The following is a 19318-nucleotide window of genomic DNA, read 5'->3' as shown; positions in this document are numbered from 1 at the left end:
TGTGTGACGTCACAGGCCAGACTGATGCCTCTGCAGAGGGAAAAAATGACAACCTTTTGTTTTTAGTAGCCAGATAAAGCATTAAGATAATTAATGACACTAAAACTTTTCTTTAAAGTGACTTTTGAATATTGTTTGACAGCTTCTTTGTAGTACTGATGAGATCTCATCGTGGACCTGAAGCTTTGTCCACTAAACTGATGACTTCACTCATTCTGCAGTCAGGTCCTAATAAATTCATTTGCAAAAATAAATGAATAATTTAAAAAACTCAAATCCCCAAAGAATTTAAAATGGTTTTTTGGGGATCTCTGAGCAATAATGTTGACAAATGTTGCTTTACCACAGAAATCTGACACTCAATATTTAGGTCCTGAGCTTGCTGCCTAGGTATCATTGCTCAGGTACCACTTGTACTCAGGGTGGTGGCATGCTGGCACTACCACATCAATATTTTCCTGTCTGTTTTGAGAAAAGCTTTTGGCTACTTGAATTAATGGAATTCTGTTGTTCAGACAGTCACCAAAACCACCCCATGCACATGTACGAATCAATGAATAAACGGTGCAGGGATTGCTAAAACTCAAAAAAGCCCAACCCCCCCAAACCAAACAAAAACCAGACCAGGAAGATTATTTTTTCAATGTTAACCTGCTTTGTTCATGACTAACTAATGATAGACAGCTGTCTCTCAGGTTTTAACTTCTGAAGCATTATGTAACTTAGTGTACAAACAGTAAATTTAAAAGCATTCTCAACAGCCCTGCTCTGGTCTTCTGTCCAGGTTAGCACAGCCATGTTAGAAAGAAAATCCCAGGGCCACTGCCAGGGCTCATCTCACTTCTTAGGAAGGGGAGACCAAGATCCCTTGATGTATTTTGCAACATGCCTACCATGAGATGTTCAGAAATGGTGGAGACTTGGAAAATAGTGGAACTAAAGCAACAGTAAGAGGCTGTCTGGGTCATGGTATAAAGTACAGGGCTTAAGCAATATCACACATTTCTAGGCTTCTAAGCAGAAATCTTCCATGGTACTGGGGCCTGTAAATCCTGGCAGTGGCCCTGGCAGAAAATGTAAATACGTTATAACGAAAGCACACGAGGTACAGAACAGAGGTCTGTGTCTAAGCAGCCTATCATGCTATGGTGCAGCCATGGAGTAGCATACCGATCCCAAGTATCTTTCCCAGTTTTGCAAATTAAGGCCACTTGTTCATTTTGGAACCTGAATATCAATAGAAGAAAAGAAATAATGTTTCTGTCACAGAGCTGAAACAGTTCACGGCCACATCTATATTTGCTAGAATCTTTTCAAATATGTTACTTATTCTAAAATTCAAATCCACTTAAAAAGTAGTTTTCACAGTACTGGTATGATTTGCTGAGTGCCAGAACTGGAATCCAGGCTCTTTTGAAGTCAGCTGGGGTTTCACTTTACAGGAGCCAGAACTCTGCCCAATGTGCAAACCACAACACAAGCTCAAAAAACACAATCCCATGCCAAGGTGTGGTTACCCAGCTACTGCAGACTCTGCCCTCATTGTCCACACAGATCCTTGCAGAATGGCACTTGACTCTGCCCTGTTCTCTGGAGTTAATGAGAAGGGACTGAAAGAATCAAATGCCATCCAACTGAGCATGCAGATTCAAGTGTATTTAATCCTAATGCATATTCAAGTGTATTTAATCCTAGTACATATATTGGAGCTTCAACAAACAACCAGGTAGCACTTGAGACATCTCATATAATGGATTTTAGATGCTTCTCATACAGGGTACAGAAATTCAAAACAACTTTTAAGAGAATAAATTATTCCACTGTAAAGCAATGTATTCTATAATATGCTGAGCTTGATCCAACAAAACATTTAGGCATGTAATTACCTTTTCTAACATATATGGTCTTGTAGGAACTGCAAATATTAATTACTTCAAATTTGAGGCACATTTTTGTTTTCCTGCATTAAGTGAAGAATTTTAAAATAAACTGCAGCAGAGGTCTGGGTGTTTTGCTCTGGCAACATTTGTTTTTACAGGCTACACCCAGAAAAAGAACCAAACATACATTTTAGTAGTTCTTTACATGTAGCACTTAAATTTTCCCACAGGTGCATTTCTCTACTAGTGTTTCTGCTCACTCCCCCAGCATTTAAGATACACCTGAAAACTCTTCGTTTTCAAAAATCCTTTGCTTTTTTGTATTGTTAAATCTGTGGACAAAGTCCACTCCCTTCTTAGGAAGCATTTTAACATAATGGTTTTTACAAAAATTATATTGATATATTTTCTGGGATGAGTATTTATATTATGTATTAGCTTTACATGCACTAGATCATCACACTTGTGATTACACAATAAATTAATTGAACTTTGCCAGAAACATTTTCAGTGGTCCAAAAGGTGTGATGCAAACAGATAAACTTTTCCTGAACTGTGTTCTCATGACCTAGTGGAATAGTTTGTTACAGATTTGGAATTATGCAGCAGTTGTACAAGATAAAATTAAACTGAAAGAGATTTTTTTTTAAAAAATGCTATTACTACTATTTCACACATGTTCTTACATGTGCTATGGCAGTTATCGTAATAAAAATCCTGACACTCAAAACATTCTATTCAGCTACACAGTAATTTTCATGTTTTTTCCAGCATAACAGCTAAAATTAGGTATTATACTTTTTCCTGTTTTCTAAGTGTGGCACAGCTTGATTTTGGTAGTTTCTTTCACTGTTTGGTTCATAAAATACCACTTTTCCCTCTCCCAAGGGTTTGACCGTGAATATCTTTTAGTTAAAGCTATGCAGGTTGAAGAGACTTTTAGTGACACAATAACTATTTTTCTGCCTGAAGTTACTGCCTAAATTATAAATGGTATAGAAAAATGGACCACACAAATCTGAAGCAAAGACATACTCAACTAAAAAGCTGGGTAAAGCATCTGTTCCATTTTTCAGGTCACATGGCAAATGTTCAAGAAATGGACATTTTGGATAGTGTGCTGTCAGAAACATGAGTACAAGTGCATGCTTTTTGATGGCTTTGTGAAGGATGTAATATTCAAACAAGGCAAATAAACTGAACTTCTTGTTTCTTATTCAACACAGTAGGTCAGCATGTACCAAAGCCTTAGGTGAAGTCCTGACTTTGCTGTACATGCAGTGTGACTTTTAACACTGACTTCTGTGGAGCCAGGATTCCACTGAACAAAGCCCAGAGGCTTAAAGCTCATGATGTACAGATGAGTGCTATGTCTTTACAACGTGTTTCAGGCACAGGCAACCATCCTGCATCATGAAACCTATGATTTCTCTGCTTCCCTGTTCTCCATTACCAAGGATGTGAAAATGAAGAAATGCCCCCAGCTCTCATTGTTTATCCAATGCTGGCTACACTCCTTGCTTCTACACCTGAGTACATAATCCTCCTTGACACTGTGATCTGCACAGCAGCTGGGACTCAGGGCTGTAAACAGCTCTGCACGGGATTAAGGGCAAGCAGGTGACAGCTATCCTGCAGTGGCCAATATTTTTACTGCCAGAAAACATTGAGTTGGAATGGGGAACACACAGGAACTTTTAAGCAATGAAAAAACAACCTGTCCATTTCTTTCTTGTTACCAGGACTGTTCAGCCTGCTTTCCACAGACCTTTAAGACGCACATGGATAACAGATGAATTCCTCCCCACCTACACCCCACAGATGAACTAGACTGGAGAGCAAAAGTCTTGATGCAAGACCTTTTTCGTTTCTGCATAATCAAGAACCAATCCAGAAGTGTTTTAAAAAATACTGCTAATAAATCTAACGTATTTTACAAATACTTGATAATTCTTTCAATTTATGTAGCAGAGCCTTACAGCATAATTCTAGGTGATAACTTCAGGCTTCATATAAGAAAGTACACTATTTGAATTCTCTAAAATTATTTCTACTTGTAATAGGTTTGGTTTTTATTTTCCTTCCCAGCACATGAATGAATATATGCTATACAAAGCCATTATAAACAAAACTTTTCCTGCTTCAGTTATGTTTAGAACCTTGACATTTGATAAAATAATCCTTTAACTGAAATGAAAGTAGTGATCAACTGGACAACCATGCTTTAGAGAAAGCATCTACAATCAAACAAAAAGCCCCCAAAGGTTGCACAGTGAGGAAGACAGCCAACTCTAACTCTGTAAAGCTTATACCTCTTGTACATATCCTTATCAGTGTTGGCAACTCATGCTTTTATTGCAAGTCTCATTATGTGCTGGGTTCAAGACTTGAACTCTGAAGTCATGTGCAAATATTAGAAATTCTTCAATTTCTAAAAACTAAATTTCTGATCTTCAGAACTGCAAAAAAGGTTATTATGACTCAGATGAATCACAGAAACATCAGAAAGATTATGTTTTTATACCTTGGTTTGTGTTCTTATAACAGAGAGCTGACATGTAAGCTTTGTGCTGCAGTCAAACTTTGATTTTATGAGTCTGCTCTTTTATATATACATATATATATATTTATCTTGAGTGAATCAAAGAATTGCAGTGCTACAGCAGCAATCTTTGACACTTAATGATGGCCTTCCCAGCTTTTGCTACATTTGGTTCATATTACTTCTCCCTTTTCTGTCCTTCCTCTCTTACTCTCTAGGAAGGGCACACAATCAGATTAACAAAGAATTCATGTTCAGGCAACTGTGGGAGACACTTTGTAGCCTCAAATGATAAACCTTAGATGCCTCTGTTGTTTCTGTCATCTTTCCTGTCTGAGGCTTTTGATCTGAGTCCACTGGAACATTATTAATTACAGTTAAACAACTACTGTGAAGTAGGAAGCCACCCTTTATTAAAGGGCGAATATATAAGAAACCCTTTTTAACCCCCTCCCTCCAAAACCCCACCAAAAGCCTCAGACAGCCTAGCAGCTCTTCCTTCCCTGTGAGCAGGTCTCAGCTGAAAATCAGTTTTTTGTAGACGGGTGGTGAACACAGTGGTCACTGTGTTAAAAACAAAACCACAAATTAACTTAAAACCCCAAGTAGCTGAAAGAGGGCCATTTTATGGGAAAATCTCCTTTTGTGTTTGCGTGAAAATAAGTAAGTATAGCAAGTGACTGTGATTAACTGTGAACTGCAGCAGACTTAGAGTGAAAGAGGATGAGTAAAGGAAAAAAATGATCACACAAATCTCATATATCAGGTGTTTTACCATCAGAGCCTGCTCGAGGTCTGTGGGCAGAAACACAGCTGTGGAAATGAGAGCACAAAGGAGGGCTTGGAGGCCAAGATTCCTCCTCCTGCCTGGGGCACAGGGGAGCTGGGCAGTGCTGCTGCTCCCGGGAGGGCATCCCCCTCCTCTGGCAGCTCCAGCAGCTGCCCCACAAACCACAGCCCTGCCTGGGCTGGCAGCAGGGGCCAGAGCTGGGCCAGCTCAGCTTTCCAGAGCCCTTGCACAGCCAAACCAGGCAGGGCCCTACTGCTTCTGCCAGCAGCCGAATGACGGCTTCCTATAAACCCAGAATGAGCTGTTCTCTTGAACTGAGCCCTCATGGTCCCGCTTTAAAACCAATGTAAAACAATGTTTCCGTGTGTCTTAGGTACAGGAGCTGCATTTCTAGAATGTAATATGGTTGTCCTGGAAACACTTCCACATAGGGTCTTGTAATTAACTTCTAAAAGTACTTAATACTTTTGTTGCCAATGACCCATGCAAAGAAACACATCTGAATGAGAAAATCACATGCAAATGGAACTTCAATGCAAATGAGCTGTTGCATTAAGAAAAGTGTGCTAAATAGCTAATTGCTTTAAATAGATGTTTGACTGGAAACAGTGAATAGTGTATTCATTTGACAAGGATGCAAAATTAGTGGAATTTCTTTCTATGTATAAACACATATGAATATTTTATGATACTTTCATACACGTGACACAATCTGCATGTTGTTCAGCACATCTTACTAGAATAAGGGTACTAGGTAATGCTGGATTTTGTTTTATGAGACTGAAGCACAAGAAAACTCAGCATTTTTATGGGAATTTTAAGTATGATGTCTGACCAGTTGGTTCAAGGTGGACGTCAAATTCAACTTAATTGCAGCATGAAGCCCAAACAGTTGCCTAAGGAGGAAGGCACACATCCAAACAATAAACAATGACCATTCCCAGCAAACACTCAAAATAAAAAAGGCTCTTCACTCAAATACTGTTTTTTTTCCAGGCTACAAACACAACCTATCATTGGACTCCAGTTCTGCAACTCCTTTATGACAGTCTTAATTCCGATGACAGTTCTGCAGTTGCAGTCTCAGCTGAAGCTCTTTCCATGCACTGAAGTGCAACTTTCTGGAAGGACATGGTCCCATCACTGACCTACTACACACAACTGTGCTCGTAATCCAAACTTCCCCACATTGATAAAATAGGGATTGGCATTACAAACTTACTTTTTGAACTTGTTTATTATCCCACTTTCATTTTTCTTGATGTCATGCACCATCTTTTGAAGCTTCCTGTAAGATATTAAACAAAGCCAGCATTAAATTACCAAGTGGTTGAAAAGCCATTAATATAAATTAAGAAAAATATGCGCAATAGTTTGTTAAATCATTTGTGCATGAAGTTTTTCTTCCCTTTTAAGATCTCTTTAGCATTATTTCTGTTATCCTTCTTCTACATACAATTAAGTATGGTATCAACAGTCAATTTAAGTGCATCAGGAAAAAAGAAATCCTTACCTAAATTAATAGTTTAGAATATTTAAATGTTAACATTTTATCTAGAACTGATTTTACAACACTGCAAAGCTAAAAGCTAATCAGATGACCTCTGATTTCTGACCATAGTTGGGAAACTTAAATATAATGAGAATAATAGACAAATAATTCACAAGCACGTTTTTAACTCCTGCTGAAAACGCAAACCATTAATTTACAGGAAAATGATATAGTGTTACCTGCTAATACAAAGAAATTAATTACTTATAGTTGTGAGAAACAGGTGTACAGCAAAACGCTCCAAGATTTCCAACAACAATGTAGCACACCTATAAGAGTAGCTTGGATTATTATCTAAACTAATCAGATACATTAAATCTGAGGTGGAAAGCTCAGAAGAACTTCTGCTTTTCTGTTGTATTTGTTGGGTTTTTTTTCTTAACAGATTCAGCTTCTGGTTCTGCTCGAAACCTCAGAAATAGCCATCATCTGCAGTTTGCTGTTTCTGTGTTGTGCTCCAGCTGGCACCTGGCAGTGTCTATAAATGAAAAGTAATGAGGAATGAAAAGAATGAGAGGAGATCTAAATGGTTTAGTTCTAGTTTGGGGAGAATGGTTGTAAGAGTTTGTGTTTCTTTCAAAAAGGCTTGCCAGATTTCAGTTAGGGATGGATGTCAGCATCAGTTACATTTCTTTTGTCGTTTGTCAGATATAGGACTCACCAACAAAAATCTAACTGTAGATTTCTATCTGAATATTGCTTATTGCTCATCACTGACACTAATATCTTTACAAAAATATAATAAATATTTTTATATTTAATATCTTTGCAAAATTATTACTTTATTTTGGAAAAAGGTGGGCTTTTTTCACATTACTGGTTTTATTCCGTATTGTCATTTATTTGCTAAATAATCTTCACACACACATGCAAATAAGATCCAACACAAAATTGGTAAGTGTAAGTACCTGAATTAGTTTGCTTTTCCCTTGATCATACTTAGGTAAATTGATTAAGGCATCATGGATAGTCCATAAGTCTTGAATAAGGCTATAGTTTAACATATTTTATTACATATTTCTAGTAAAAATGGTGCATTTAAACTAGAAAATCACATGCACTAGTGCTATTATGATATTTTTTCCATGCTGATGGACTGATATGAAAATTCCCATTTTTGCATAGTCAAATTTCTTAAAAATCTGTGTTTCTTATTCCTTATTCTTTTTCTGGAGGCATTTAGATTTCTAATTACAACCTGGATAATTTAGAGAGTACCTGATATGCAGTAGTGTGAATTTTTTCAGTTTTTAAAGTTACACAGCTCTTATGGGAGCTGTTAAAGTACTTGTTTGTTGCCTCTGGAGAATTTAACTTGTCTGCAGCCTGTGAGAGTAAGCAGATGAGAGCACTAAGTGGTAAGTGTAGGAAGTCATCAAGCACAGCTGATCTCCAGTTCAAGTGGAATCCCCTTTGACCCGTAGAGTTGAATGAGCTGCCAAAACCAGTCTGTCCAGTCAGCTGGAGGCTGAAATTTCTTGACATGCCAGGCCATACAAAAGGCAACAACTGGAAAGTTTTAGAAAGAGCTGTCTGATGTTAGAGAGACATAAGAAAAGATGAGAGGCAGATAGATCCATGGCAAGAGGATTCTCCAAACCTTAAGGCTCTCAATCCCAAGCCCAAAGGCCATTCCAGAGCAATGAGGAAAGTGAAGCACAGAAGGGCATTTATACACCTCAAATTCTGACTGAATCTACCTATCTGACTAGCACGAAAACACTTGTTGGATGGCTCCCTAATACTTGATTATGCTCCAAGTAAAGGGGTTTGCTGTGAGAGAACCTTACCAGAGGAGCAGCCCCAAGGTACCCAGGAAATGGGGGCTCCCACGGCCCAGTGTAGGCAGCCCTTGTGTCAGGTACGTGACTACAACCTCTTCTCAACGTGTCTGAGTCAGGACCTCGTCACCAACCAGTGTTTATTCTCTTGGGAATAAATAGAGTTCTCTTGGGATGAGCAGATACTAGAAATACTCAAGGACCTCCATCAGCTAGTACTGTAAATAAAAATAATGAGTAATGCTTGTCTCACTTTGCATTGCATATAATTAAAGATAATCAAGAGGTAAAACTTAAAGCTGCTTCTTTAACTACAAGCTCCAACTCTTCATTAAGCCTGCTTGGGATCTTTTTATGCAAAATTAGGTTTGCAGATAAAGGTGCAGTCTGTGTTACTGCTAATTTTTGAAAACACATTTCAGCAATAGATATTTTGAGATCCATTTTAATTTTAACTTGTATAGACTGGATGGGACCCTTTGATCTGGATCTCATGGCACCCATCAGATTTTCAAAGTTCTGCAGATAGTAAGTTTGGAAGTCTTGGCTGTAGGTGCTTCTAAAAAGTTTCAGGTTTCTTACACATACATTAGAAGTTCTACATGTTGGAAGGAATAACAAAAAAAAAGACAGAAACCTAAACCAAACACTTTTTAGCCCCGTGTTGCTATTTTTGTAGCTAAAAACTCCAGTAATACAGAATTTTCAGATCTATTGACAAAGGGGTCACTATCTGTGATACACACGCGAAGGAAGGTGGAAATCTTTACCATTGTAAATACCATACATCCCAAAAGAAGGATTTGCTGTGTGACAAAATACCTTGTTGTGCTCAAGGACTGGCAGAGCTGCCTGGAGATAAAATGAAACAAACCCACTCTGTCTTTGATCTGGTCACAGCTCATCCTATGAGGAATACGTGATGAAGTGAGGACGATGGGCAGACCTGGCCTGTGACACATCCCCACCTTCAAGCATCACCCGGAAGCCTTTGGCTCTTTTGCATACACATTATCCTACAAAAGCTTTCCAAAGGTAAAACAGTCCATTGCAAGAGTATTTTGCAGGGTCTCTGGAGTGGGCAGAGGGACACAATTGCTTCAGGGTGTCTGGCTGTGAGCACCTCTAGCTGAGAGGGGTCCTGCTAATGCTTTGGAAACAGGGCTGACTGCAGCATCAGTGAGGAGTGGGAGCAGAACAAAAACTAATTTTAAATTATTTACAGGAAATTTTCTGTATTGCAAGCATACCTATTTCTGTTTATCTGGGGGATGAAAATACCCCCAGATACCTTCTTACATTTCTGGTCTTTACAGGACTGTCTGAATTACCTGTTTTGCCTCTTGAAAAATCTCCATCAGTACTCACAAACTAGCTTCTTTAGTTAAAGAGGAGCAGAATTTTGGACATATATTGACAGGTTTGCTAGGGCAGCTTTACAAGCAATATTGACACATTCAACATTAAGAGACCTGTATGTTCCTTCTTCTCCTCCTCCTCACATCAGTTGGTCTTTAACGTGAATTGGTTTTAAAACAGTAAAAATAATTTTAAAAATAAACACACTGTAAATGAGACAAATTGCATGCCAATCAAAGTTCTTATATCTTTTTGGGTACATCTGTTTCTCACTGACAGGACAACCTGTCTGTGCCTAGAAAATCACATTTTCTGGAGATTACCATGTCCATTCACTTAAAGTAAAATTGTGGGTAGCTGTAGCACTCACGTTTGGCTTAAGAAAGGCAGACCACATTAAAACAAGGAATTGTTGCTTTTCAGAGTTTTTGTTTGTTTGGGTTCTTTTTCAGGCAAATTTAAATACTCGGCATTAGAAACCTAGAATGGGATTTAGTAAGTGCAAATTTAGACTTAAAATAAAAAATGTCCAAGAAATACTCACTTGCCTCAGCTATGAAGTTTTATAGGAAAGAACAACAAAACAGAAAGCAAGCAGGAGTGTAATCAGATTTGAAGAATAGAGGCTAAATTATTAGAAGATAAAAGCCAAAACTCAAAGAGCAGAAAACTAAAAATTATTGCAGCTACCTCTGTTAACTAAAAAACTCTCATATTAAAATATAAAACTAAAGAAAGAAAAGTATGCCCAGACTCCTCCTTTATGGCTCATCATTGCACAATTATTCCACCACCTTCTCCCCAGCTGGTCTTTGTTTTGTGTTTCTATTATCCTTCAGTTTTATAAACAGCTATGCAGGTGATCAAATTAAGAAAGAAAGTTATTGTTTCTGGACAAAGGGGAAGAGTCCTGCTTCCTTTTGGGGGGAGAACCTGCTTACCCAGAAGGAGATTTGTAAAAGTATCACTTGAGATTTTGAAAAGCATGAAGCTCTTATGTTGAAATATCTTCTCAAACTGAATTAACAAACTAGAAAAGGACCACCTTTCCCATGCCAGGCTTCCATGAAAGCAATGCTCCTGCCATGGTCTTTGTGGAAGAACATGGATTTTGGTGAACTGGGTGTCTTCCTAAGATGTATTTTCATATTACTTGGCAGTTTTGTGCCTCAAAGACAATGCAATTAAATGTTATAAAACAACTCTACCCCCTTCCACTTAATTTCTAATTCCTCAGTAGAAAGCAAAAAGAAATACCAGATAAAGAAAGCGTCTAATTCCTCATTAGATCTCCTTCCACATGCACTCTCTCATATCACATGCCAGATAGAACAGCAAGAGTGGGAATCCTTTGCAAGGAGATGCCAGGTGGAATCAGGCACCTGGGTCAGAGTTGGTGTTCTCAATGGCTGTGATATGAGTAAAATGCATAAAAATGTGTAAGAGAGACAGCTGAGTCCTTGAGGTGCAGTCAGATAAATCACTTCAGCAGCTACTGGTCCAAGGTAGGGCCTTACAGCCCCATATCCACTCTGGGGTTTTATCCACCCCCTGCAATGGCTTTCTTGGTGGGAGAAGAGGAAGTTTGGAGCTGGAGGTGGTAACCTGTGGCACCAAAGCATCCATTCAAGGCACTGAGCCTTTGATCTTTATCTGTAAAGCTATCTCAAAGCTGTGAAGGAAAGTTCAAAGAGGTTTGCTTATCGGGAGAAGTGAATTACAGCTACCTGAGAGGAAAAAGGAAGAAGGAATTGTTTTCACCTGTGTTTGGGAGATGCACAAGGGGAAATGACAATAGTTTATATTCATTTTGACAAGAGGGTTGATTTTGTAAAGTCTCAGAAACATCCTATTCTGCTTACTTTTGAATCATCCATTATTTTGCCTAAAGGCAAACCCCACTGTTAGAGCAGGTGTGTGTTTACATGGAACACAGAGAAGCACAGAAAGGCTAAATATTGATTATATTTTTCATCTTCATTTGTCCTCTACATAATATTTACAAAAAGGCTGTCAGTCTTCCTTGTACTGGTAAGTACTAATATTCACTGAGTAAACTAAAAATGTAGCATGTAAAGAGATCATACATTCCTGACAGAAATCATGCCTAGTGTGAAAGTAAACAGTGTAAGTACTTTGGGGTGACTGGGAGTTCTGCATATTGAAAGAACCCAGTCTAGGTTTCCAATGCTAAGCATGTGAATTTGCCTGGAAACAAACAAACAGTCAAAAACTCTAAGATTTGGATACCTCTTCCCTCTTATGCAGATTGCTCTTCCTTTTATTCCAACTAAATAACAGTGACACCACAGGAAATACAGAAAATAATTAGGTATTATGATATGTAACTGAATATTACATATCACTTCTTGACATAAAAAGGTAAAGTATGTTTTCTGTTCTGTAACTGACCTGCTCTGTTTTGAGTCTTTTTTCTTTGGTTTACTGACCTCTTTTTTGCACCAGCTCTCTGGGTATAATGGATTATAAAACAAACCAAAACAAACAAACAAACAAACACCAAAAAACCAAAACAACCACAAAAACCCACAAAAAACCCCCCAAAACCACCCACAAAGAAGCCACATTCACAAGACTTATTCCACTTTTCTGAAAGGTTTTCAAGCAGCAGAAGGAAGCTCAACACATTAGGCTGCTCTAAAATTCAGTTCCAAGTTAAAACTAAGTGAATGCTGTACCTCCCTGAAGGGTTAGTACCCTACAGCCTGGCCACTGAAGAAGAACAAGGGCAGAAGTATAAAAGAATTAAGTGGCTGGGTATGGACCCAGAAGATTACCACTGACAAACACTGCTGTACTTGGGCTGAAAGTGTTCTTGCTCTAGCTACAGAAGCATTAGACCCATCATAGATGTGGGGTGGCACTGACAGCCTTCCCCCAATGGAGGCTACTCATGGATCAGTTTTGTTTGTTTTGCTCTGAAGCCAATCAAACTTTGTTAAAACTCTGGAGAAATTCCCTAGCTGGTCCCTGTGTCACTGTAATGGAGCCCACTTGGGCTGCCACTGAAAGGGGAAATTCTGCTCCTCTCTGCCCTCTGTGCTTCCCCAGCCGTGATGAATCATGAGACTACCAGCTGGGAAACTAACTTCTTTATTCTTTTGCCAATTTAGATAGCAGCAGGATCAGATCCAGCTCTGTCACAGGGTCACTGGAACCCTAGTGCCAGTGAGAGGGCAGAGAGGGGCAGGGGCGTTGGGAGGGTGGAAGAAAGGGACCTGCACTTTTGGCAGCAGCTCAGACTTGTGCCAAATTCAACTGGCCATGTAACTGCAGCTTCAGCAGCACTTTGTTGCCTCTGTGCTTCTTGCAGAGACACCTACAGCATCCATATTTTAAGACAGGAAGGAAACATTTAGCCACATGGTATAGCCTCTTGTATTAAGAGCTTACTGCACCCGGTTTTCCCTTGAATTAAGCTTGAAAAACATGTTTTTCATATTATTGCCTCAGGATGTATTATTTCAATTCTTTCTAAAGTATTTACTGTGTAGTAATTTATGCTGAGGTCATAAACTTGTAGCATTGCACATCTGGCTTTGCTTATGTCTGGAAAATAAACTTGTTCAAAATGTATATACGAACCGATTAGGATAAAGATGCTAACAGAATTTGCAAGCTTCTGTTACTCCTCACTAATTTATTACGGCTGGCACAAACCAAACATACTTATGTTACATCCTCTTACCGTTTACCAAAAATCTAAGATGATGCCCCAGTGCCAAATGGGAAAATACTGTCCCTTTTCTCCACTCTTTTCCATCAAATTTTCAATTCTCTTGTCTACTGAGCATATAAAATAATATGGTTTTCCAGTGGGGCTTTTTTGCATTGATTTAGGATTGTCATATTTGCCTTCCAAAAGCAAAGCATCTATCACATTTTCATGTCCTGTGCAGTACATAGGTTTTGCATGACTCTATAAAACAAAACTCTTTTGTTCTGGAATCAACATCTCACTGGGTACCTGCAATATCATGATTATGATTTAATATCTAACTCTACACAGCTGTAAGGGGTACATTTATTAACTAATGTTTTGCCATGTTTGCTGGAATGTTGGCCATGAAAATTAATTTATTGGGTTATTTGCTTGGTTCTTGATAATTTTCTATTTTACCAAAAAAACCTCAAAAAAACCACATGTCATTAGATCAAATCTAAATTACTCTCTTCTGCTGAGTAACTGACAGTTTCCGGCCAAGGACAGTGTCATTTGTGACTGCTACGGTTGACAAATGCTCCTACTCAGGACAGTTACTTTGGCAGAACTGCAGTGTCACTACAAGGCTTTATTTTATTTGTAACAGTGTGCATATCAATCAGTGGTAGAATAAGCTGTGCCAATGACTTAATTTTGCCAGTGAAAGTAGAATCAAGCTATAGGTACTATATAAGCATAGCTGATCTTGTGAACACACACACTGCTGTCTACCTGCAGAGATCAAAGCAGGGTATCTCTTGATAGTTTCAATATTATACTGCATCATTTTGTCCACATTGCCATATTTTTGTTTAAAACACACATAGATCACAGTCACACTCAAACATACTTTTCTATAAACAGTATTATAGGCAGGAAATTTTGTGTGACAATAAATCCTATGTGGTGGTTTAGTTTGGGTTTTTTTCCTCATATCAGCTTTTGTCTTGTAAAAATTAGCGTGTTTCAGGTTTGGTTGTTTTTATTGGTTAGTTTTTAGCCTGGGGATTAGTCCAGGTAGGATGACAGAGCTGGAAAGAAGAAAAGAAGCTTTAAAGGGATTGGTAGAATAAACTGGTTGTGCAGAGAGATGGGAATAAAGAAGGACAAATATAGATGGGATGGAGGCTATGCTGTGCTGAAGCAAGGTCAGAGCCAGAAGCAAGAGGATTTGTGTGCAGAAGTCACACTGAGTGAAAGAATGGATTTTTGCAGTGGTATTTGGAGAAGTTTGCATTTCCTATCTCATTTCATTCCAAAGTCCAGAGATGAGAGAGAGATTCATGAACTATTTAAGGTGACAGAAAACTAGAGGAAATAGAGATTATAAAACTTTATCTTTTAATCAAAATCCTATGCTTTGTATGGCAAACAGGACCTAACAATCCTACAGAACAAACTTTTTTTGTGCTTATCAGCACAGCAAATGCAGCCAGTGACCTCCTTTCCCTGTGCCTGTGAAACTCAGCTTTGGAGACTGCAAATCACTGAGCTGTGATTTCATGTGACCTTGTGTTCAGCCTACGTTTTGGTGGGCTAAAACATGGGTGTGCCACAAAAGCTGCTGTCAGCAGAGTGACACTGTGCAGTGGGAAGTTGTCAGGAGACACTGGAAGCTGTGACAGGAGGTGGCTGTGGGTGGCAATGGGTGGTGAAGACCAGAAGACCTTCACAGCTGTCATGGCCTTAGGGCAGATCAGACTTTTGCTAGAAAGAGCACCAGAGCAGGTAGAAGAGCAGAAGTGAGGCTGAGAGAATTGGGATTGTTCACCTTGGAAAAGGCAAAGCTCTGGGGTGATCTAATTGCAGCCCTTTAGTAACTGAAGGGAGTCTACAAGAAAGCTGGGGAGGAGCTGATTACAAGGGTGTGTAGTAACAGGACAAGGGGGAATGGCATTAAACTGAGAGCAGTTTGGATATTAGGAAGAAATTCTTTACTGTGAAGGTGGTGAGGCACTGGAACAAGTTGTCTTGAGAACTTGTGGCTGTCCCATCCCTGGAAGTGTTCAAGGCCAGGTTGGATGGAGCTTTCAACAACCTGATCTAGCAGAAGTTTTCCCTGGCCATGGCAGAGGGATGGGAATAGGATGGTCCCTTTCAAACCCAAAGCACTGAATGATTTTATCATTTGCACAGCCTTTCCTCTGGACTCTATGTAACTAATAAGAGGCTGAAATGTTGAAGTTGGATGTGGGTTTTGATGCCTGATTCTGTCATGGGGAACATTCCCTAGGTTACTTTGAAACTCCAGTTTATTTCTTGCTTGAGTTTATTTTTGTTCTTTTGTCCTGTTCAAGTTCATTGAGGCAGTAAACTAAGTTAAAATTTGCCTTGAAAAAACAGATTAAGTTTTTAAGTCTGTTTGCTACCACTAAGAGGAATTAGTAGAACTACTATAATAAAATATTTTCTTACAGCACAAAACTAATATTCAGATATTCCCCAAACATTTTCTCCAAAAGTAAATGCTTCCTATGGTAAAGCATCCTATACATAGGAGGTGTCAGTTTACAGGTAAGTATCATTTCAATCCCAAATGAATTAATTTTCTACTATACACTTTCAAGAAGACACATTGTCAGAAGATCCTCTGTTAATGAAAAAAGCCTAGCAGTTACAGCCAAGCTACCAGTAGAAAATTAATAAAGACTATGAACACCTCTAAGTTTGACAGACAACAGATGTTCAGGCCTTAAGGAAACCCCTCTTGATTTTCACAGAATTAAGATTTTAACCCTTCTGTTTAAAAAGGGAGACTAACACAAAATCCTGCAAAAAACTCCAGACACACTTGTTCAGCCTGAAAAAAATAAATTGCCAGTTTATTTCCACTTCCATTTAAATGGGAATTATGCTTGGATATAGGGATTTAAAACATTTTTTTTGCTGGGGGCAGAGACAGACTGCAGCAAATTAATGAAGTCAGATGAAATGAACATGAAACTGTGCTCCTGGAAAAGGCTGTTTGCAGTCTGGAACTCGCTGGCTGCATGGCCTTAGGCAAGTGAAAGCATGTGGCACACTTTGGTTTGTGCCATGGTTTGCCCATCACCGCAGTGGTGATGATGCCTTCAAAAGGACTTTGGGCTACACAGCAAAGCCAGCTACAGGCAGAGGGCCATCATCAAGGTTTGTGGTCATAAAAAATGCAGCAAGTCTGAAGAGAAGCTGTGATACAGTCACATATAGAAGCTAGAAATTATTTAAATACCAAAAATCAAAGGCTTATAATTGAGGGAAGTTAAACCACAAAAGAGTCTGCAAGGTCTGCAGGCTTTTGTTTTGAACTGCTAACTTCCCCTTATCCATGCCCACTGTCCCTGATCATGAGTGCATCTATTTCTGTATGTTTGCAGTGTAATTTTTTTTCCCTGAAGTTCAGTCTGAAATCCAGGCACACTAGAGCCTGCCATGGCAGCATGGCTACTGCTCATGTATTCATTCCACATTTTGGGAAACAATTCAAAGTACCACATTAGTTGTATGCACCACAGATTAGTTTCTCTCATAATAAATAACCAAGCCTTTGAACTAATTTTTCTTGACTATAAGGAAGCAGTTAGAACACACAAGGTACTCTGAGGGAATATTTGTATAATATTGTGCATGCCTTATAAGAAACACTATATAGAAATTAATAAGAGAATTTCATGAAGTTCCAGCATTCCTGTCCAACTATTACTGGAGTTAATTGAGTGGCTTAACTGCAAACAATGTACATACCACAACATTTTAAGGAGACAGGCATATAAGAACACTTATAGTTTTTACGTTGCAATAAACTTAACAAATGGAACATGCTAAGAATTCAGATTTGATGTAAGATTTGCTAATGCAACAAAAAGCTAGGTCTGGGAGGCTCAACTATACCCATAAAGAATAATTGAGCTTAGCAAAACCACATAATGTCAAGTTTTTCAGGTCTACACTTAAAAAAAAAATCAAAAGATCCTCTCTTAGACATTGACTCAACAGTAGCGCTTTTTTAACTTTTGCTGCTACAAAGCAGAAATTTTAAGAAAGCTGTATTTAAAAACGCAAACTATAATCACATAAATTGAAACTGTTTGGCGGGAACATTCCTTGGCATTGCATCATTGCATATAAAGAAAAGTATGTTTTTGACATAACCATTTAGATCATGTAACATTCAGTACAAACTCTGAACCACCTATGTGTGTCCCCTGCAGACAGATGTGGTATTAGGAAGTCGACAGGTCCCCGAGCACGAGGGGGTATCCAGGTGTTTGAGAGAGGGAGGGAAAGGCTCCCACCATGTTATGCCAATCTCTTCCTGTATTTGCACATCCCTCTTAATTTTATCCTATGGATATCTACTCATGGAAAGTTCTGCCTCCAGATTTTAAAATTCTGATAGCACAGTAAGATTTTGTAGCCACATATCCAGGTTTCTAAGGAGTATGCTCCAGTCAAAGCACACGTGTCTGGTGCATGTGGTGAAAATGCTCACACGCCTGAGGAACTGGTACTCCTACATTCCCTGCACAAATAGGCTGGACTGGCCATGAGGAGGGGAGAAAAAGTAACTTGTAATACTTCAGGTTAATACAGGAAAGCAGAGCTACTTCTTACTCTTTCCTATTTTATAACAACACTAAAACCTCAGATGAGATGGAGAGTGTCATATACGTGAAGATGCAGCAGAGGTGTGCCTCTCAGGTTTAGGGCTTTTGAATCAGTTCACCAAAAGCTGTGGCTCTTACAACCCTCACATACAGACCTGCTTTAGATACTTGAAGGTAATTGTGCTTTAATTGTTTGCAAAAGCGCAGATGAATCTCAGCCACAATTTTGTAACAGCAGAGGGTGTGTATTTATTATTTTGTGTACCAGCAATGGATGGAAACAAGCTTTCCAACTTGTTATTTAAAGATAGTTGGTTTAGACCAACACTGAGCTCTGACACCATTTAAACCAGTTTAGACTGCTAAAGGCGGTAAATTGCATAAAATGAGGAAATTCCCTGCGTTCTGTCCCTGACCATTGAGCCCTCCACAGAGCTCTTCCCTGGGCCTAGGATGCCGCCAGCTTGGCTTTCATTAGGTGTGCCCGGCTGAGGAGCATAATTGTCACTGCAGCCCTGCAAGTACACACCCCCCACAACAACATTTCAACAGTGCAGAAAGAGTGGATATCCATCAGCTGCATGCCATCAAAATTAGCTTTACAAGGGTTATTCCAGATTGCATGAAGGTTTCTGGACAGAGGGAGAGACTTGGAAGGGTTTATAAGTTAGTATTGAGTGCTTAAGTAGGACTTATTTTAGGAAAAAATGTTTTTCAGTATTTCATTCTTATTTTTTTCAGAGGAAGAAAAGAATTCAATGTTATTTTGATCTGAAACAGAACTTCTTTTAACTATTCAGAAATACAAAAAGTCATGCTGAAAGAGGCTCGAGGTGCCCACTCTACCAGCACACGAAACGAAACACGCTAAAAATACCTCAGTAATGGCCAGCTTCTGCTTTTTTTCTCTCAAACCCTGTATTTAACATTGTTCTTCTTCACTGAGGAACATTTCCTTTTTTCCAGTTCCCTCTATTCCACCAGTTCTTTCGAAGATTAGGAAATATTACAGAACTTAACTGCAAAAGCCATCTTCATAAGACATCAAAGCATTAAGCAATTAATTTTTTTCTAATTTGCATAAGCCTCATACATCACAATGAG

At 38.9% G+C, this 19318-nt stretch overlaps 1 protein-coding gene across 7 annotated transcripts in view; it reads right to left on the bottom strand.

Moving 5' to 3' along the window:
- BLNK (B cell linker) overlaps window positions 1-19318 on the bottom strand; it is an 88707-nt gene that overhangs the window by 23657 nt on the left and 45732 nt on the right. For 5 of the 7 annotated variants that reach the window (XM_063405566.1, XM_063405568.1, XM_063405569.1 and 2 more), the window contains exons 4-5: window positions 6435-6500; window positions 1171-1227 (exon numbers count right to left, since the gene is read on the bottom strand). In XM_063405566.1, the coding sequence (XP_063261636.1) occupies window positions 1171-1227; window positions 6435-6500 (123 nt within the window). The remainder of the gene's footprint in view (window positions 1-1170; window positions 1228-6434; window positions 6501-19318) is intronic. The other 2 variants (XM_063405567.1, XM_063405570.1) reach the window with 1 other exon arrangement.

The sequence above is a fragment of the Prinia subflava genome, chromosome 9 (assembly GCF_021018805.1).
Source record: "Prinia subflava isolate CZ2003 ecotype Zambia chromosome 9, Cam_Psub_1.2, whole genome shotgun sequence".
Taxonomy (NCBI): domain Eukaryota; kingdom Metazoa; phylum Chordata; class Aves; order Passeriformes; family Cisticolidae; genus Prinia; species Prinia subflava.
The sequence above is the reverse complement of the archived record's forward strand: the minus strand, read 5'-3'. Positions and strand labels throughout refer to the sequence as shown.